Below are 18531 nucleotides of genomic sequence, written 5' to 3' on the forward strand. Positions count from 1 at the left end.
CGGGCGCCGGCGCCGCTTTTATAGCGCCGAGCTGCGGGGGCGTGGCCTTGCCGCGCGCCGCCGCCGCAACCAATGACGGAGCGTTGCGACAGCGCGCAGGTGACTCAGCCGCGCGAGTCCGTGACGCGCGGCGCTGCCACGCGCTCGGGGGGCGTGGCGTCATGGCGCCTCGCGGTGCAGGCTGGGGCGGCGCGGCGCGGCCGGAGCCGAGTGGCGCCGAGGGGCTGAGTGGGGGGAGGGAGGCTGGCGGGTGGCGGCCTCGCGGAGTGCGGGAGCTCTCAGTAGGCGAGGCCTCTTGAGGGCACCTAAAAATAGGTCTCCGCCCCCCTGCAGGCGCGGCGGAGAGCCGGAGTGGAGAGAGGCGGGGAGCGAAGGAGGGGTGGCGGACGGGGTCGTGTGAGGCCGCGCGGGCGGGGCCCGACCCGGCAGACAAAGGAGCCGCGTGCTGCTGCGTGAGGCGCGGCTCTCCTCACAGCTCTGCTCGCTGCGTGCGGCGCAGGGCTTCTGCCGCGCGAAATGGCAAATAGCTATCGCCAGAAGCCGGACTTCTGAAGTTCAGCGAACAAATCTTCTTTTTGGCGATTGCAGGAAAGAATTTTCCGTTTTCTGCGTGCTTCCCGCTCGGGAGTCTGTGCCATGTGTCGCAGACGGGATTGTGTGCTGTAGTTTAGGTTCGCGCTGTAAGCCCGTGTTTTACGTCCTACTCGCGTTCTGTTTGCTGGACAGTGCCTGCAGCAGCACTGCAGCATGAGGAGGAAAGGCAGTTTTGCAAAACGTGCTGAAGAGCTGCATGAGATGCAGTCCTGATGGCGTTATTTGAATTCCTCTGCATACAAAGTGCTTACGCCGGGGATAACTTTCATCGTGATTCTCCACAGGTGCTACATGAGAACATAAAGGAAATGGGGCTTAATGAGCTGTTGATTTTTGAGTGAGCACCTGCTAACAAACGGCCCGTTTCTGGAAAATGGTTGCTGCAAGTTGTGATGTTTGTGGGTGCTGCACAGCACGAGTCTGTGGTCAACCGTTCCTTGTGGGGCATGGGAAGGCACACTGCTGCAGGGCCTGCTGAGCTCTATGCTCTTCAGATCCTATTGAAAAAGAGGGAAAAAAAAAGTACATTCTGCCTGTGTGGAGGACAGCAGTAAAGTGTCTCAGAGGCACCGATTTTTCTCCTTCAAGAGGGTTCCTGTGAAACATGAGGGGAAAAAGACAGCCTTCCAGGTAAATAGGTGGAGGAGGTTTAATTAAATCCAGAAGGCGTGGCAGCACCCATGGGTACACAATGCCCTGTATTAGAATAAGCTGAATAAGCAACAGTTCCTAATAGCAGCCAAGGAAACTTGAATGGTGGGTGTATTTTCAATGCAAGATACCAATACCATTTCAGTAAGGTCAGCTGTGCCCTGACAGCTTCCTGTGTACTTGCCCTCTGATGTGTAGGTTATTCTCACAGGTGCAGGATGACCTTTCAGCATGGACTGAAGTGAAATAGTCACCTCTGTGCTGGTGCCTTGATTTCTCACAGTGCTGTCTTCAGCTGCCAGCAAGGATGAGGCTGAGCTTCTTGCAGGCGTAATGAATCTGAGCATAAATGCAAAGCAGTGCCATGTGCAGGTGGGAGTTCGGGTGTCCTGTAAGTGGCAGCTACAACAGTAACAGCAATAATGGGTGGAGTTGGAAGAGTTTCCTGGGGCAGGAATGAAGGTCCTAGCTCAGGTGTGAAAAGCCACTGCTGAGGCACTAGATGTTAGTACTCTCAGACAACCAAAATGAGTTACTAAGTAAAGGTGAAAAAAAAATCCACATATATGGATTTGTAACCACTTTGCACTTGACTTCTGCTTGTGACTGTGTATTCTGATACCCACGGTCTCCAGGTTACCGAGATCCCCTGGATATCTGACAACGGTTTAGTGAGATCTCACAACAGGGATTGCATATCACTGCTTAGTTTTGCAGTTTCACTATGACTGAACAGACTCTTTGTCTTGATTGTTGACTTCTTGCCCACTACCCTGATTTATCATATTGGCGGGAGCTCTAGGCGCCAGTGGGCCTAGAGCACACAGGCATCTTTGGATAATAAGAGAGTCGCACGTTGCTAGAGATCTGTATACCTTTTGTCTGGCTTTTACTGGAGCAGTTGGTGCGTAAGGAACATCATAACAGTGACACCAACAGCATCAGCATTAAGTGAGAGCATCCTGTGGAGAGAAGCATGCCATGAGGCAGCAGGGGCAGGCAGGCCTGGAAGACAAGGTAAGCTGGGAGCCAAAGATGGCATCAGAGAGTGGTCGTGATCTTGCTGCTGGGCAGGTGAAGTCCCACAGAACCCATCCAGGAAGAACAAAGCAGGTCCACAGTTGTCAGGGGTGTCAGCCAGTTGTATAGGCTGACAGGTGGTCCCAGTGATGATGAGTCTGAGGTCAGGCTGGAAAGGGAAACCAGCAAGTCAGGATCAGAATTGGGTTCAGTGGCAATAACCAGAACCAGCTACCGATGTGGTTATCATCAGACAAACCCACAGTAATGAGAACGGTTGAGATCAGTCTTGCTGGACCAGGTTCTGGACCAGCAGGTGTATGGCCAGGCAGAGGGATGTCTCTAACATAGCTCAGGCAAGCACTTCACTGTAAGTGCAGCTCTCGAGTGAAAGGAAGCAGAGCCTGCTTTGTAAAGTTCTTTCCCACACACCTGTCTGATCCAAGGCCTCTCAGCAGCATGGCAGAAATGGCTTGAGTACAGGCAGCTTAACTGGCAGTGGACCTCAGAAAAGGCGTAATGAAGAACTTATGCCCCAGGCTGAGGGGCGTGCATGTATGACTGAGAAAGTATTTGGAGCTTAGAATTTGATTGCCAGAGTTTATTATGGATACATACAGGTCATCGTCATGTAACAAACAATTAAAGACATAGCTGGACATACTCTGTTTACACCACTAAATGCTGTAAAGAAGTCAGAAATGAAGGAAAAGAGGAATTCAAGGGATTGCATGGAACCCTGATTCACGTAGGCGTTTTCCTCCTCTTCTGACATCATGGCTGTGCTATCTTTGTGAACAAAATCCCTTGGATTTTTTCTCTTCCTATTTGCTGTTCCTTTGAGGATGTCTCTCTTAAGTCACAAAAAAGAGTCCCAGACTTGTACAGGTTTTCGTGCACTGCATAATCAACTTAATTGCAATCATAAAAATCTCAGATTTTTGTGCTCAAGAAAAGAGCACAAAGCTGGTACACAGATCATGCTGAGGGCATCGATGGCCAAATACTCAAACCATTGGATTTGTTTAACTGTATTCCTGGTGACTACGTACTGAAAGAGTGTGAACCTGTTAGCAGTGCCACAGCCCTCACCCTGGAACACTTAATGCTCCAAATTAATGCTCTCGAGATTGATATGCCTCACTGCCCAAAATAAATCTACCTATAACAAATCATAACCACAAACTCCCTCTGTTCTGACCACAGTTGTTGCAGCGGTGTACTTGTTTGTGACGCTTGACTCTGTAGGCAAAAGCCTAAGTCATTCTTTACCTCCTCAGGTTCTCCTCAGGTGCCAGGGCACCTGAGCTTGTATCTGGGGAAAAAAAGGCTAAGATTTGGAAGGGAAAACTCTTATCATTGCACCAACACTCAGATACACGCATCTGCTTCCAGACATGCGCACAATATGTGGCCAATCAGTTGTTACAAGGTGACTGATGAAATTTCTGAGCTAGTGACTGTAAGTAGCATGCATTTTTTATGTGCAATAGTAGGATACACAAACTTCAAACAAAAATATAGAGAGGAAAAGGCAAGAGCTTCCTTTCGAATGCTGGAATGCATGTTCAAGGGCTAAACAGTTCCTGCTATAGTGTTTCAGGGGTATTACATTACAGCAAAAGCTGTACAGTATCCAGGTCGGAGGTCCTTTCAGTCCTTTCATTTACCTCCCACCTTCTTATTTATATTTTAGAAGCCTGACCAGTTGTGGTCAAACATCTAAGAACTTTAAGTCCAGAATAAAATTAAATGTGATGGCAGGATAACTATTGGAGCAGCTATTATTAGAACCTGAAGGAGCTTTGGCCTTAGCTGAAGAACTGCAGGCACTGAAGGTTCCTGGTGCCTGCAGCTGTCTGAAGTCCAGTACTATAAAGTAATGTGAAAGCACTCCACGGTCTTTCCCTAATTCCAGCAGCACTGTGTATGTGGACATGCAGAAAGCATTTGGAAGGCAAAAGAAAGCAATCAGGAAGGAAATTATATATGGTGAGTGATGGATTTAGCAAGTCTGCCTGCTTAGTGGCATGACCGTGCAAATCAGGTAGGTGGCTAATGGAAACAAATAGCATGCTCTCAGAGCCCTGGCAGTGTTTTTGTTGTATGTAACAGTGCTGGAGGCATATGTTGGACTTTGTACATAAGAGAGAGATGGATCATGCACTTTCAAATTTATAGTTATTAAGTTATACAGTACAATATATATGCACTTTGCCGAACACCGTATGTTTAGCAAGTTGAACACATCTTCAGTTGCACAGTACCCTGACTTTACAAGGTAAGGGGATTCAGGTGAATTTCTGGTCCAAAGCTTTTGTCTGATTTTACCCATTTTTACTGATCCTTACCTCCTTTTTTATGAGGCAGATCCTTACTGTGACTTACTCATGCAAAACTTTATTGAACCTCATTAAGAATTTTTCCTGGTAAGTAATGAGGGAACAATGGATCCTTAACCTCTTTGGTACATATGCCATTATTAATTTCACATCTAAATTTAGCCTTCTAAATTTGGACCATCACTGTCAGTCGCAACTGACCACAAACATTAGTCCTAACCATACCAGCATTACAGAGCAATTGCCCCTGTGATAAGATTCCTTGTCAAATTTACAGCTCTTGTAAGCATTTTGCTAGAATAAAAGTGAACAAATGAAAAACAAAAGTACAAACAAACCAAAACAATGTAATAGAATGCTAGATTTGTCCCTAGCTTATTGCTCCTTGTGATGCTTAAGTGAAACAGCAACTTGGGATAATGAAGGTTGTGCTGTTGTAACACTGTTTTGTAGAAGCAAGTATTTCATGCTTCTTAAGGCCTTACGTGATGTCAGTTTGCATCTTACTTCACTTGGTTTCTCAGCCTGTTTTGCAAAATGTTGTGTTTCCTAATATCAGCTGCTGCTCAGTATTGCTGAGAAAAAGCAGCAATTTTAAAATGAAGTTTTTTTTAAAAAATTATTTTTTAGATCCACATTCAAGTTCAAACCTAAAATTCCTAATGACTTCCAACTCCCAAAACTGTTTTCAAACTATCAGAAATAGAAAGAACTAGAGGACTGTGACACAGCTTTTCCCTTATCATGCAGCACACCAATCAGGAGTAAACATCTTGTTCCCCTTAGCAAACATGTTTTCATTGCATTGCAACCCTGCTGACCCAAGCAGTTAGCCAATATTGTGTGGTATTTGTAGAGAAATCAAATATTTTTCCATTTCTGCCCCATTATTTTTGTGCAGTGTGCACATAGGCTCATTCCATTGAAAATTACTGAGAGTTAAATAACAGGAGACAATACTCCAAGTTTAGTTTCTGCCAATTCTTGAGCCAAACCCCTCCATGCTCACAGTCCCATGTCCCTTTCTAGCTGTTTGCCAGGTACTTGTTTGTGCTCTGCTGCTTCATTTGGAGACATACAGCTGCAATCAATAATCCTTGTTTGTTTTCTGCAAGCAAACTTCTAACTGCTTGTCCAGGCACTTCAGGCTTGTGTGTGGGATTGGTCAGCAAGCAATGATTTTACACTACTGCAACAGGCATGAAGTGAAGTGATGCTGGCCTGGCTCAGGCTGGACATCAGCTGCCTGCACCACTGCATCTGCTGCATATGCAAGTGACTACTGGAAGCATGTATATGGCATTTCAGTTCCTTCTGAAAAATATCCTGCAATGTGTTTGCCTCTTGCTTAGAAGAGTGGGCCCTCCCTCACCTGAGACAGCAAAAGCATTTCACACAGTTTGCAGGAATATGCTGCCCAACTACGGAAGAGTAACTCAGAAAGTCCTTCCAATAGCTGTTCTTGGTTGTTGTACTCATGAGCAATTCTGATCCCAGGAAACAGATTTTGCTGTCCTTCCCCTTGTCTCTGTGTGATGCAGGTGAGCAATGACAAAGCAGCACACCATTAGTTGTTTGTCAAAATACGTATGGTTTTGTAAGACGTCTTTTTAATGCAAATATAAAGGATTGGTCCTGTTTGTCTGCAGTGATAAAATTTCAAGTAAAACAACATCTTGCAAAGATTGGAAGGGTTTTTTTTTTTTTTTCTATCTACCTGTCCAAATGTTTGTTCTTCCAGGTAATCCTGAAATTAACTCATTTGGATGGAACTTAATTCTGAACAAGTTTCTAATTCCCCTCAATTCAACCTCTGGGAGGCCGTTTCCAAACATTGGCCTTCTCTTTACCAGAACAATTCATGCAGAGTATTTATCAATGTTCTGATGATAAACCTGACCTTCACCTGCTCTGTGGTGTGTACTCTTCTGAGAGCAGCTGGTTGCTTTCACAACCTTTGTTTTTGTGGACACTGTGCGAATTCCCTAGGGAATTTTCCACGTATCTTAAAATATTTGAATACAACATCTAATTTAGGAGCCTAGTCAGAACTTAGGTAGACTGAACTATCATGATGCACTGACCGCAGGGCTTCCAGGTGACTGTGCTTTTAACCAGCATATCTCTGTGAAGTTCCTGAAGTTGGGAAGAATGAGGCAAGGCTTTAATGCTGTTGTTCTCAATCTTCTGACTCGTCTTGAATTCTCTGTGCTGGTTCTTATGGGAATTTATTTTTCTTGATAAAGGGAGGAAGTCTGACTTTTTACACAGCTAGATAGTGATAGGACAAGGGGGAATGGTTTCAAACCAAAAGAGGAGATTTAAATTAACTATTAGGAGGAAATTCTTTACTCTTAGGGTGGTGAAACACTGGTACAGACTGCTCAGAGAAGCTGTGGATGCCCCATCCCTGGAGGCCTTTCAGGCCTGGGTGGATGGGGCCCTAGGCAGCTTGAGCTGGTGGGTGGCAACCTTGCCCATGCTGGGGGTGTTGGAACTAGATGGCCTTTTAGGATTTCTTCCAACCCAAGATTCCGTGATTCTATGATAAAGACACTGTTGGCCAGTATTCCAGATGATGTCTCATCGCTGTCATCAATCGCTTTCCCACTTCTCTGTCAATTGGAAATACACTGTCTGAAATAGCATGTTAACTTTTAACAGGTATCAACTGTGTCCTCTTTCCCTCCTCATGATTTACAGTTCATTAACTCTAGTTTAGACCTGAAGTTCAGTATAATCCTGAAGTTTGTGATGTTTCACTTCAAATTATTAAGTAGATGATTAAAGTTTATTTTATTTGTCAGGCTAGATCTCAAGTTCAGTTCTTGCTGGGCAATGTTTTGAATCTTTAAATACACCCTCTGTAAAGACATTCCCCCAAAACTACACGGTGGTTTTCAAATTCACCATCTTTTTTGCTGTGTCCTGGCCATCAGTGACAGCATTGGTCTGCTTGTTCTCAAGAATAAGAGATTAAGAGATTCCTATCAGAAGCCCTTTCTGTGTGTTGAGTAGTCCTCCAGTTGTTGCCTATACTTTTTTCAGGCCATCCAAACAGTGACTGTTGAAAGGTATAATTTCTTAATAAAGGGAAATGTGACAGCAAAACTGCTATCAGCTATTAGGTAATTGCAGCTCTATTTCCGTTCAGTGAGTGGAAAATTATTCTTGTTTGAAAGAGGATTATTTGATTGCTGCTTATTTGGGAGGTGCTTTCTCGCTGCAGATTGCACTGATGCTGTTTAGGACCTGCCAAAGCCCATGCTTCGCAGTGTCAATAATACTCAAACTTCACATGTCTCTTAAAACCAAAAAGTGAAAATATGAAGAGTGTCTACATGTTGGAGTGGAAAGATTGCTTCAGCTGCTGGCTTACAGAGTTGTGGTTGAGCAAGATAAGGAAAGGAATGACGTTTCCACGGAAGGAAGAGTTGGTTGGTTGGTTGTTTTTTTTTTTTTGTTTTGTTTTTTGTGGTACAAGAGGGCTTGTACATGGCTTTTACTCTACTTAATTCAAAACCAGGGAATATCTGGTTGCATACCTTGTGGTACCTCAAAGTCAAAGTCCTGTTAAATCCCAGATACTTTGGCATCCCTGTATTCCTATTCCTATTGCACACAGGATGACTGCATTCTTCCTTCCCTTCGCTATTCAAAGGATCCACCTTTTCTACTTTCCCACTTTTGCCAGTGTTTTTGCATTGCCATATCTCTGGGTACAATTTATCCTCCAAGGGATTCTGTATCCTTCATTTCATTTTCTCTGTACCATGTCCACCAGGATTCCTTTCTCTCATCCTTCTCCCTTTCTCCATCATGGACTGAATTAAACACTTTGGATTTACACTCAGAAGAGCTGAGATCTTCAGGCTGTTGGAAGATTTTATCAACCTGTATTTTGAGAGGTAGGCATGCCAACTATTGTTGGAAGTGCTGGGCATGTTAAATAGCAGCTCCAACTATCACTCTCTGGTTGATTGTCCTCAAAATCAGGCAGTTCCTTATATTCTGGAAATGACTAAATGTAATATAGTGAAGTTATCACGTTACAGTTAAGCATGAACAAACATGGGTATGAAGTTCTATGTGGGCTGTGTCTTTTCAAGGTCCAAAGGTGAAGGCTCACTCCTGGGTACAAAAGCTGCTTTACCATTTCAGGTACTGATTAATACAATATTTTTGAAAATCAAATTGTTAGTACTAAGTTATCAGCATTTAAACAGTAAGGAACTACACAGCGGGAGAAATGTGCATATCGTACAGGAACTAGAGGGCCCTCTCTGGCAGAACAAGTACATCTGTCAGATGAAAACAGAAAACCAGGTGCAAATGGAGCAGAAAAAGGATGCAACCCTCACAGAAATCTTCCATGCAATATACTGGGCGCAGGGCATATACAAAGCAATAAAGTTTAGGATTTCCAGGTGCTGTCATTGACAGCCAAGATTAATGACTCATTCAAATATGTGTAAGTGATGCACTTTGAAAATAAGAATGTGGGCAGACAGGTATGGGCACGGAAATGCACGCAACAGTTTGTTTAAACAGTGTCTTCCCAACCAGCTTGGTAACAGGCTGTAGTACTGCTCCATGCCTGCAACCTACATCTCTTGTTGCAGTGCCACAGAACCCTGCTTGGCTCCCATCCGTGCCTCCTGAACTTGCAGAGTGCCCAGCACAACAGCCTTAAGAAAGAAAGAGGAAGAAGAAATTATAAGAAAAGAGAAGAAGAGGGGAAAATATGTGGCATCCATTGGTTTCATACTGATTAAGAGTCCTTGCTGGAGATCCCCCAGCCCAGCACTTCCCTTCCTCACATCGGGCCCGGCCCACTGAAAGTGCTGCCTGAGTGACTACCCAAATGGCATCTGCCTGCCTGAGTTGGCTCCCACTGTGGTCCTCACACCATCAACTTGGACAGCTGCAGCAGCAGGAGTGGGAATGTTCCCCCATTCCTAGGATGGTTCAGGTGCCCTGAAAGTGCGTGTTTAATGGGAGCCGTCATGAAGGTTGTTGGAGAGACACGTGGAAATAGCAACCAGCATGGTGCCCTATGAGCTGGCTCATTAAAGACACTAATAACGATGTGCAGCATTCCTCTGCCTTGAGATCACCACCCCAGAGTAATCAGGATGATGCCAGAACTGTGCAACACCTTCCAACGCTGTCATTAAAAGCCAAATCTTCGCCTCAGAAAAGTCAGTGCCAAAACCCCATTCAGTCTTCTGCTGCCTTTTGGCCATCTTCTGCCAGCCCAGACATTGGGCACACACCAGGGGATGGGGACATTAGCCTATGGGTGGATGGGAGCCAGGATTAGGCCTGGTAAGTGGCCTCCTGATGCCCAGCAGCTCTGCTCTTCTGGTTTTCTTGCTATTTCTAGCGCAGAGGCAATATACTCAGGACAGAAAACAGCATGAGTGGAAATGGAAAAGATAAGATTCTGTAAGATATCATACAATAAATACAATGCAGTATTGTATAAGATAAGACTGCTACTGTTAGAAAATCTATTGCTTGGTCAAATGATAAGGAAGGACAAAATAAGTCTTTTTGGGGCTTATAATTCGTTGTGTGTTTTTAAGGATTAAAGTTTTCTGTTTAGGGAGAAGTTGAGGGGAGGATGGTTTCCTTTGTTTCAGATCATACTTCTAACTATAAAGTTCTCTTTTGTCTCTCAATGTTGGTGGGAGCTAATCACTACTGTGGTCTGAATAATACATCTGTCTCAACATCCAGACTTTTCAGAGGGCACCTCATTTTTAGAGGAGGCTCCCAAGTAAAGGTGTGTGCTGAAGGCACCCAGCACCCCACAGGCGCAGGGAGAGAGGTAGAGCTCAGAAAGCCTCAAGGACCTTTCCTTCCAACTGTAGGGCAAAGTCTGTGGAGTGAAAACACAGAGCAGTTTTCTTCTGGAAGTTTATGCCTAGGACCTCTGTGCTTCTCTGTAGTAGCACATGACTGCGTGCCAGAGCACGAAGGTTAAGAAAATGTCCTCAGAGGACAACCAGAGTGTTTTCCTCTTCCTGTATCACAGAATTTGTCTGTTCATAATTATACCCAGGGCAGTTAGAATCTCTTTAACTCTTTTCAGTATATTTATGTGTTATATAAACAGGGCTATAGGGACAAGGCATACCCTACAGGCTAACAATGACCTGCTTTGCACAATGACAAGCTTTGCGTGTAGCATCTCTTCCATTTTTTATTTGAAAGCATCTCCTGAACAGTGGAGTAACATCACAGAATCACAGAATTGTAGGGGTTGGAAGGGACCTCCAGAGATCATCGAGTCCAACCCCCTTGGATCATCCTTGGAGAGCCCGTCAGAAGCACCGCTGTGGCGAGTGTGTGACCTGGGCACAGCCTAGACTGACCTGGACAAAGAGGTGAGCTGGGCTTGGTGCTGCCTGGTGGCTGGAAGGAGTCTCAGCAGAAAAGCTGGGCTGGGGAGGAGTTCCCAGCTCAAACGAGGCCCTTCCCAATGGCTGTTTCCAGGGGAAATTGTTTCTCTGAGAGATTGTGGCACACGTTTTGGTGAGGATGACGAATTGCCGTCACTCCCCTGTGTAACGCTACAGTGCAATGGAAAGTGCAGCAGTAACAGCAGGGTGGCAAAGTCCTAGGCTGCAACAAGCGAGGATTTGCCCAGGTGCAGCAGCTGGGGACACAGAAAGCAAGGAAAAAAGCTGCTGAGCCTTGGAAGGCCTCAGGTAGCAGGGATCTCCAGAGAGGCACCCTTGCCTCCACTGCCAACCCTTCAGTGATGTCTGGGAAGGGTTTGTGTGCACCTGAGCTGCCCTGGGTTGGCCCTGCCTTCCCACCAGGTGCTCAATCACTGCCTCAAGCTGTGACTGACCATTGCCGCACAGCCCTGCAAAACTGCAGCTGCGCCCCAGCCTTTATCTCAGACATGACAAAGGAAGAAGAGCACAGACTTGAGGCAGTGCAACTTGTGCTTTAATGACCCACGGAGCGCTGGCTGTGCCGTATCCAGCAGATTTTTAACAAAACCCCACTGAAGTCATGGTGGAGAGCCGGGTGCTCAGCTGGGGACATGGATTGTCTGGTGACATCACAAGCACGGTGACATCACAAGCACGGTGACATCACAAGCACTGTGCTTGGGGCTGTGGCTGCCACCAGTGAGTGCCACAGCCGTGAGCGCTGCGCAGGAGTGTGGACACGCCGCGTAAGCTCTCGTCCCGGCTGGCAGTGAGAGTGGTGTTGGCTGACGGGTGCTGCCCGCTCTTGCTGACGGTGTTGCTCAGCCATTGGGCTGGTGTGTGAACTGGAAGGGAGAAGGACTGCAGCTGTTCCTGGTAAGCCAGAACTGTAGGTTCGTCAAACGTGTGAGTCGTACCAGTGCATCCATTGCAGCTGCAGCAAGAGGAGAAGATGAAGGGAGTCATTTTCATGTCAGGAACGCAAAATGTGTGCTGCTAGGTGTATAACTGGTGACAGTGCTTGCTGGGAGAAGTCGTGGCAGTAGTTAGACACAAGTTGGATCTAGACTTGGCACAGTTCTTGCAACCAGCTGCTTCTGAGACACTGCCCTCCTCCAGAGTTCATACGGCATAAAAGAAGAAAGCTGGAAAACGCTTATTCCTCATGATTCTTCCCTTGTTGATGCCTTCTCTAGGGTTCCTGTCCGAGAGGACATTTTGTGGATCCAAGCAGCTCCGGACTGCAGCCGGCTCTTTCCAAGAGCGGGGAATTCCTTTGGAGACAGCCCAACCTTGCTCTAAGAAGTTCCCCATGGCTCTGCAAGGAGACGACTGCTACTTCTATTTCAACTCCGTCTGTCTTAAGGTATGGTTGGGTGTCTTTTGCCTGGATTTTCTTCCTTTCCTCGCTTTGAAGAGGAAGGGGTGGAGCGGGGGGAGACCTGCTGGCAATGCGTTGCCTTCATCAGCGGAGGGATTGTGCGCTCCCTGCTAACAACCTGGGCCAGCAGCACGGACGTGTTTCAGGCTGTGCTCTTATTTTGCTGTGTGGTTTCCTTTTGCTCGCAGGGAGACAGCTGTCCCTTCCGCCACTGTGAAGCGGCTCTGGGGAGCGAACGAGTCTGCCGACTGTGGATACAGGGCTGCTGTTTCCGGAATGACTGCAAGTTCAGACACATGAAAATTGAAGTGAGTGTTTGCCTAAAGATGAGCTCTCCACCTCCCTCAGGCACAACCTGGAGTGCTGCATCTCTCTGCAAACGTCTCCTGCCTGTTTCCATGACCCTTCCTTTCTTTCTCTCTTCAGAAGAAGCGCAGTGAGGTTCGCTGCTACTGGGAGAATCAGCCGGGAGGCTGTCAGAAACCCCACTGCCGTTTTCTTCATTTGAAGGAACGCGGTGGGAACGGACCGACCGTACCACCAAGCAACGGTGAGTTCTTGATGGCATGAAGCATGAAAGACTAAATTATGAATATTACTTCTGAGCGGGTGCAGGATGTCAGGAAACCATTCATTGGGGAGAGCAGGGAAGAGTGGTGCTAAGTGAAATATTGGTTTGTGTTTTGGCTGTCAGAATAGGGGCGGTTTTTTTCTGCAGGGAGTTAAATGCATTGTAGGTCTGTGCTGACTGCAGAAATGACACAACATTTGAGCAGGGGAAAGGCAAACACAAGAAACTATGCTTGAAAATTGGAAGCTTGTGGCTGACTGTGCTGAAACCTTCTTCCAAAGAGATGCTCTTCAATTATTTCTTGTCTTCTTTCTGCCAGAAGCTGACACAAGTGGCCTTCCTCTGACCAGCGGCCTCGCAGAAAGTCTGGAGAACCAGACAGAGGTTGAGAAGGCACCAGAGAGAGGTACCAGATACTGAACAGGCATCTGGGTTTGATGCGCTGCCTTTCTACTCACGTGTTCTGATTGTTCTCTCCTGGACTGTTCTCTGCAGGTGACATCCCAACTTCCTCTCATGGACCAGCTGCGCAAAAACGCAAGCAATCTGAGGAGGAGGAGGACATAGTAGAGGAGCTGCCGTGCAAGAAAAGAGTCAAGGGTGAGCACCAGGAGCTTGCTACAGTGCCTCAGCACAGTAATGCTGTCAGTCAGCGTTGTTCTGCGTCAGAGTTTTCCTTGCCCTGGACTATTGCTGAGTGCAGCTCTTGGGTTTCTTTGTTCCTTTCGATGCGCTGTCAGTAGACGGAGAGAACTGTGTGCAAAACATTGCTGAAATCCTGGACATGGCAGTGTAATTCCGCTGGCCAAATGTATTTTACTTCCTGGAAGGGTTGTGGGAATGATAGGAGAACGTGGATTTCTCTTGAGGCACAGCAAGACCTTATCAGCAACGTCTTCCTTTTACTTCAGCTGGACGCAAGGTGCGCAGGAGGCCTATTGACTGGAAAACCACCTTCCCCACAATGCGGAGACTGAAACGGAAAGCAGCAGAGATGCAACCGTCTGCTGCTGAGGACACTGATGAGCCCCCAGCCAGAAAACTACCTATGGTAAGAACAGCAGCAACAACGGCAGTGCATGCGGAAGGTTTACACGGCTCTCGTAGTAATGGTAGAAGTTTCAAATGTTGCACAGGTCTTCTGTTTCCTCTGAAGGCAGCAGATGTCTCCCAGGGCACTTGTGGAAATTCTCTGTTGCGATTAGATGTACATAGATTTTGTCCATGAACGCTGCGCTGCTAAAAACTCCCAAGGCCACTTGTAACCTTCAAGGGAACGCTTTCTTCAGGAGCAATGTGCTTCTGTATTTGGGATCAGGCTCAGCAGTGCCCCAGGAAGGGAGGAGCAGTCCTCAAAGATCATCCGGTGTTCCTCCTGTCCTACTGTGGCCAGGGGTGCCACCACAAGACTCAAATGCCTGGAAACCCATCCAGCCATGCCCAGAATGCCTCTGGGAATGGGGCATCCACAGCTTCTCTGAGAAGAAGAGCTACTTAGACAATCTTTGAGCCCTGCTTCACACACACTGTCTTGTTTCTTCCTAGGCGATCCTTGCTTCAGTCCCGCCCGAGTACACCCTGGTCAGCGTTGAAGTCCTAAAACTTCCAAGCAGGTGATGACCACTACTTGTTCTTCACCAGTGCCCTTTATCCGTTGCACATAAGTTCTTTCACATCAGGGGGCAAGTGGAGTGTTTGAGATGTGCCATGGCATAATCCAACAAAGGAAGAAGTCATCTGCACTAATTTCAATTGCTCACTCAAAGTCTCTGCTGAGTATGTCATGGGGAGAAGTAACTCAGTCTGTAACAGGTGGACGTAACAGAGGATGACTTCTTCCCGTATTTACAGTCAAATAATGAGGCTGGTAATGTGTTTCTGCTACAAAACCTGGCCCCTGTTGGCTGGACTCAAACTGCTCTATCTGTACACATCAATTCCCACTGTGAGAAATGTGCCTGCTGGTGTCTTGCACTCTAAAGGCAGCCTCAGGTTAACTGAATTGCCATCCCTATGTGAGCATGAGGTGCGGGAGGGGTTAACCACAGATCTCAGAGCTGGTGTGCTGAAAGCTATCTCCAGTTAGAAATGTCAGGTGCTGATTGTTCTCTTCCTTGTTCTCCCCAGTCTGGAACTGCTTTCGGGAGGCCAGGCAGACTCTGTGGCACAGTCAGAGATCCCACACTCAACATCCCGTGCCACGCAAGAAGCAGACCAGGCGCAACAGCTGAGCTGCACAGAGGTGGGGAAAGAACTCTTCTCTGAGGATGAGGATCTCGAGAAGTTCCTGATGGAAGTCACAGAAGAAGAACTGGAAGCAGAAATTGATGATGACGCTGTGGATATAGATGAGCTCCTAATGGAGCTCTGAGACCAACAACATTTCAACATCATAGTCTGATTGAATATTTTAAGACAACAACAACAACCATCAATTAAAACCAACCCTATTCCTTTTCAACCCTGTTCCTTTTCTTTCTTATTCTGAGGGGATGCTTTTCCTGAAACTCTGCAATGAGTCTTAAAGCAGAGTCAAACTGGTAAAAATCAGCAGTGCCTGCATTCTGTTCTGATTTCCCTGCTGGTCAGAGTTCAGGGGCCGTGCACCCACTCCCCAGCTCTGGGCGGCTGCCTTCAGCATCGAGAGCACAAAGCATTTGTGTGGGCACAGAACGACGTCCATCCACAAGGCCAAACCTGAAACTTCTTCCTTCCTCCCCCCTTAGCAAAACTGCATTGGGTTCAAGTGGAGGCTCTGGGGTTCTGCTTCCTTGGACAGTGCCTGTGTCAACTGCAGCGCCCACCTCCCTCTCGCATCTCCCACTTCCTCACCCCTCAGGTCTCACGCTGCATGCTGACATGCATGAGGTTGCTGATAAGGTCTTGCTGTGCATGTCTAACATGCTGAAGGTGTAATTCTGGCTGCCTTTTGATGCAGTTGAGTAGCTAGAACTGAGGAAGGAAAGCAGATTTGCATGTTAGACTATTACAGACCCAAATGGGATGAGTAGTCGCTGTAGTTTGCAACAACATTTTTGACACGATTTGTAATAGCACGTAATGGCAATTGAGGTGCTGAAGAGAAGGCACGTCTCCTACAGTTTAACCACAGGAACAATTAAAGGTGCAAAAGTCCATTTTCCTCATGTGCTGTCAGGCAGAATACATTAACCTATGAACAAACCCAGAGGTTGCAATCTTTTGTTCTGAGAATTAGCTAACCTCATAATTACAGGTTTTTGTATAACCAAAGGAAACTCCTTTTGATCTGTTCTTTTACACCGAGTTGGTTTACATCAAAATAATCATAGGCATGGTTTGCCCAAGGAATGTCTCCGAGCAGCATGACTGAGATTTTCTTCCAATAAAACTTACTACACCTTGAGAGTTTGCAGTGAGCTTTCAGGAGGGCTTTCAGAAAGAGAAATTACCCGGAGCTATCTACCATGATAGAAATGGAGTCTAAGTACAAAAGCTGCCTATGCTTCCCAGAAATATTAGCCTTTCTAAGTCAGGACAGCGTCATAAAACCTCATGACATCATTTGCCTCCATTTAGTCACAACTCATTTCTCACTAATATAAGGAGTGCAATCCAGGGTAGATTTACTTCCATGAACGTAATTTACTTTGTTATCTCATGAAAAAAAAGCAATTAGCCCAGATGTCAGGTGTTACTGACTTCTCTACCAGGTAAGTTGATGACGGCAGCAGATGTTTCTTCAGGATGGGAACTCCTGTTCTCTCACTAAGAAGACAGGTTGACTTACATCCCCAAATCCAGCAACAATTGTGGCACAGGGCTGTGTAATTTTCCAGCATTCAAATTTCCTTTCAGGAGAGCACGTAAGCAGCAATCTTTGCCTCTTCACCTCTCACAGGGGCACGTGCCAAGGGTTTGCTGTGGAAGTATCAGAGCATCTGTGCCAGCTGGGCTGCCTTGGTGCTCAGCATCACGACTTACCTCGATGGCAGCTTCTCCACTCCTTCCGCTTGGTGTCACACAAGCACAAAGCAGTACCCTTGTTTTGCACATGGCCTTTATTCAGGGTGCTTATTCTGGGAGAAAAAGCTTGTAACTGAAGGCACTTAAAGACACTTCTGCATTTATCAAACATAGCATGATAAATCCTGGGCTGTTATGCAAGCCTTCGTGTCAGTAAGTTTAACAGCTGTGGTGTCCTAAAGACTGCTCCACGTTTAGAAGGGTAAACAATGTTCTGTTTCCTTGGTGGTTGCTGAGAAAGCTCCTAACAGGTCTAATAATGCTTTTGTCCTGTGGGAAATATGTATGTTAATTTAGTCATGTAAACACTCCTTCCTCCTAAGGAAATGCTCTGCTTGGCCCTGCATGTCCCTTCACGTGTTTTATAGAAACATTTATATAAACAGTTGACTCCCATGCCTCTTCTCACCTCGTCATTAACATCGGTCAAAATATAACAGCCTCCAAACACTTTTCTATATTTATGACTTCTGTACAGAATCTTCTCAGTCCTCTTCCCCTCTAGAGTTAAATGCCTCTGTTGCATCAGATGAATTCAGGCTGCTTTAGACTTGTCAGTCATGGTAGCCAGGGAGAATCGTCCCTGTAAAGAGCTTTATGGGCATCTCTTGCCCTGATCTTCGCAACTTAGGCATTAAAAAAACAACCTTCAAAACTTAGGACCGGAGCACATTGTTCCTTCTACATTTTGTATCTACATTTTGGCTACAGTTGTGAAGGCAGCTGCTTTTAAAACAATTTTCCTGTTTTTAAAAACAATTTTTAAACACTGACTGATATCACTGCATCCCTGATTGCTGCTCAGCACGAGCCATAATTATGAATGGAGGGCACAAAAGGAGCTTGCACTGCTGCCATCTCCTGGCCCAGCTAATGAAATCCTGAGAGCAGTAACAAAGGCACATCTACAATGAAGAGAAATTAAACTAAAATATTACATCAATCTTCCTGGAGGCAGCAGTTATATGCAGGGAAAGCATGTTGAAGGCAGGGCACACCAGAAGGACCATTGCCTACTGGAAATTGCAGTGACCTCTGCAACTGTCTTGCTCATTGTTTTCCCACCAATGTAACACTGATGATGACAATAAGACTCATAAGAAAAGATGCATCTCTCTGTGTTTTGGAAGGCATTTGATATAGTGGATCTGCAGCCAATTTTGTGGTTTTGTTGAAATGATTTCCCCACTGTTTGTACAATGCTTTCAAAGCATGGAAAAAGAGAGAGGAAAATGTTATTTGGTTTTGGGCAGTTAAATGGAAAGCAATGGAAATGACCTAGGGAAGTTCAAGGAGAGGTGGAGGGTCAGATATTGTATCTATATAAGACAGATATTGATTATGTAAGTACAAAATATGTTTAGTTTCTGCCCTTATTTTGTGAAGTACAGTATTTTGTTTTTACTCCATTCACACATGCTGAATTTCAGACTCTGTAGTTTTTCCATTGCGCCAGCTCACTCACAACACCTTTGCACGTATCAAAATTATTTCTAACGATTAAGAATCCAAAAAGAG

The 18531-nt window shown here is 46.0% G+C and overlaps 1 protein-coding gene and 1 long non-coding RNA gene across 2 annotated transcripts; both read left to right on the plus strand.

The window, feature by feature from the left end:
* The first annotated feature begins 7849 nt into the window (after positions 1 to 7849).
* On the plus strand, positions 7850 to 11322 carry LOC122159074. Its single transcript, XR_006168378.1, has 3 exons — positions 7850 to 8515; positions 9230 to 9935; positions 10827 to 11322. It is a non-coding gene; the product is annotated as an uncharacterized LOC122159074 (long non-coding RNA).
* Positions 11323 to 11414: 92 nt separating this feature from the next.
* LOC122159073 (zinc finger CCCH domain-containing protein 11A-like) lies at positions 11415 to 15469 on the plus strand. The gene is made up of 8 exons (XM_042816245.1): positions 11415 to 12422; positions 12626 to 12745; positions 12864 to 12987; positions 13328 to 13414; positions 13504 to 13608; positions 13920 to 14059; positions 14554 to 14621; positions 15136 to 15469. The coding sequence occupies exons 1-8, from the start codon at positions 12222 to 12224 to the stop codon at positions 15377 to 15379; spliced, it is 1089 nt and encodes a 362-aa protein (XP_042672179.1). The 5' UTR covers positions 11415 to 12221; the 3' UTR covers positions 15380 to 15469.
* Positions 15470 to 18531: the final 3062 nt, after the last annotated feature.

The sequence above is a fragment of the Centrocercus urophasianus genome, unplaced genomic scaffold, assembly GCF_019232065.1.
Source record: "Centrocercus urophasianus isolate 14NV4802_14NV808 unplaced genomic scaffold, USGS_Curo_1.0 seq_15, whole genome shotgun sequence".
Lineage (NCBI taxonomy): Eukaryota > Metazoa > Chordata > Aves > Galliformes > Phasianidae > Centrocercus > Centrocercus urophasianus.

Coding starts and splice junctions, on each gene's coding strand:
- LOC122159073 (XM_042816245.1), top strand. CDS start 12,222: ATGATTCTTCCCTTGTTGATGCCTTCTCTAGGGTTCCTGTCCGAGAGG. Junction 13,415..13,503: donor TGAGAAGGCACCAGAGAGAG/GTACCAGATACT, acceptor TGTTCTCTGCAG/GTGACATCCCAACTTCCTCT. Junction 14,622..15,135: donor GTCCTAAAACTTCCAAGCAG/GTGATGACCACT, acceptor TGTTCTCCCCAG/TCTGGAACTGCTTTCGGGAG.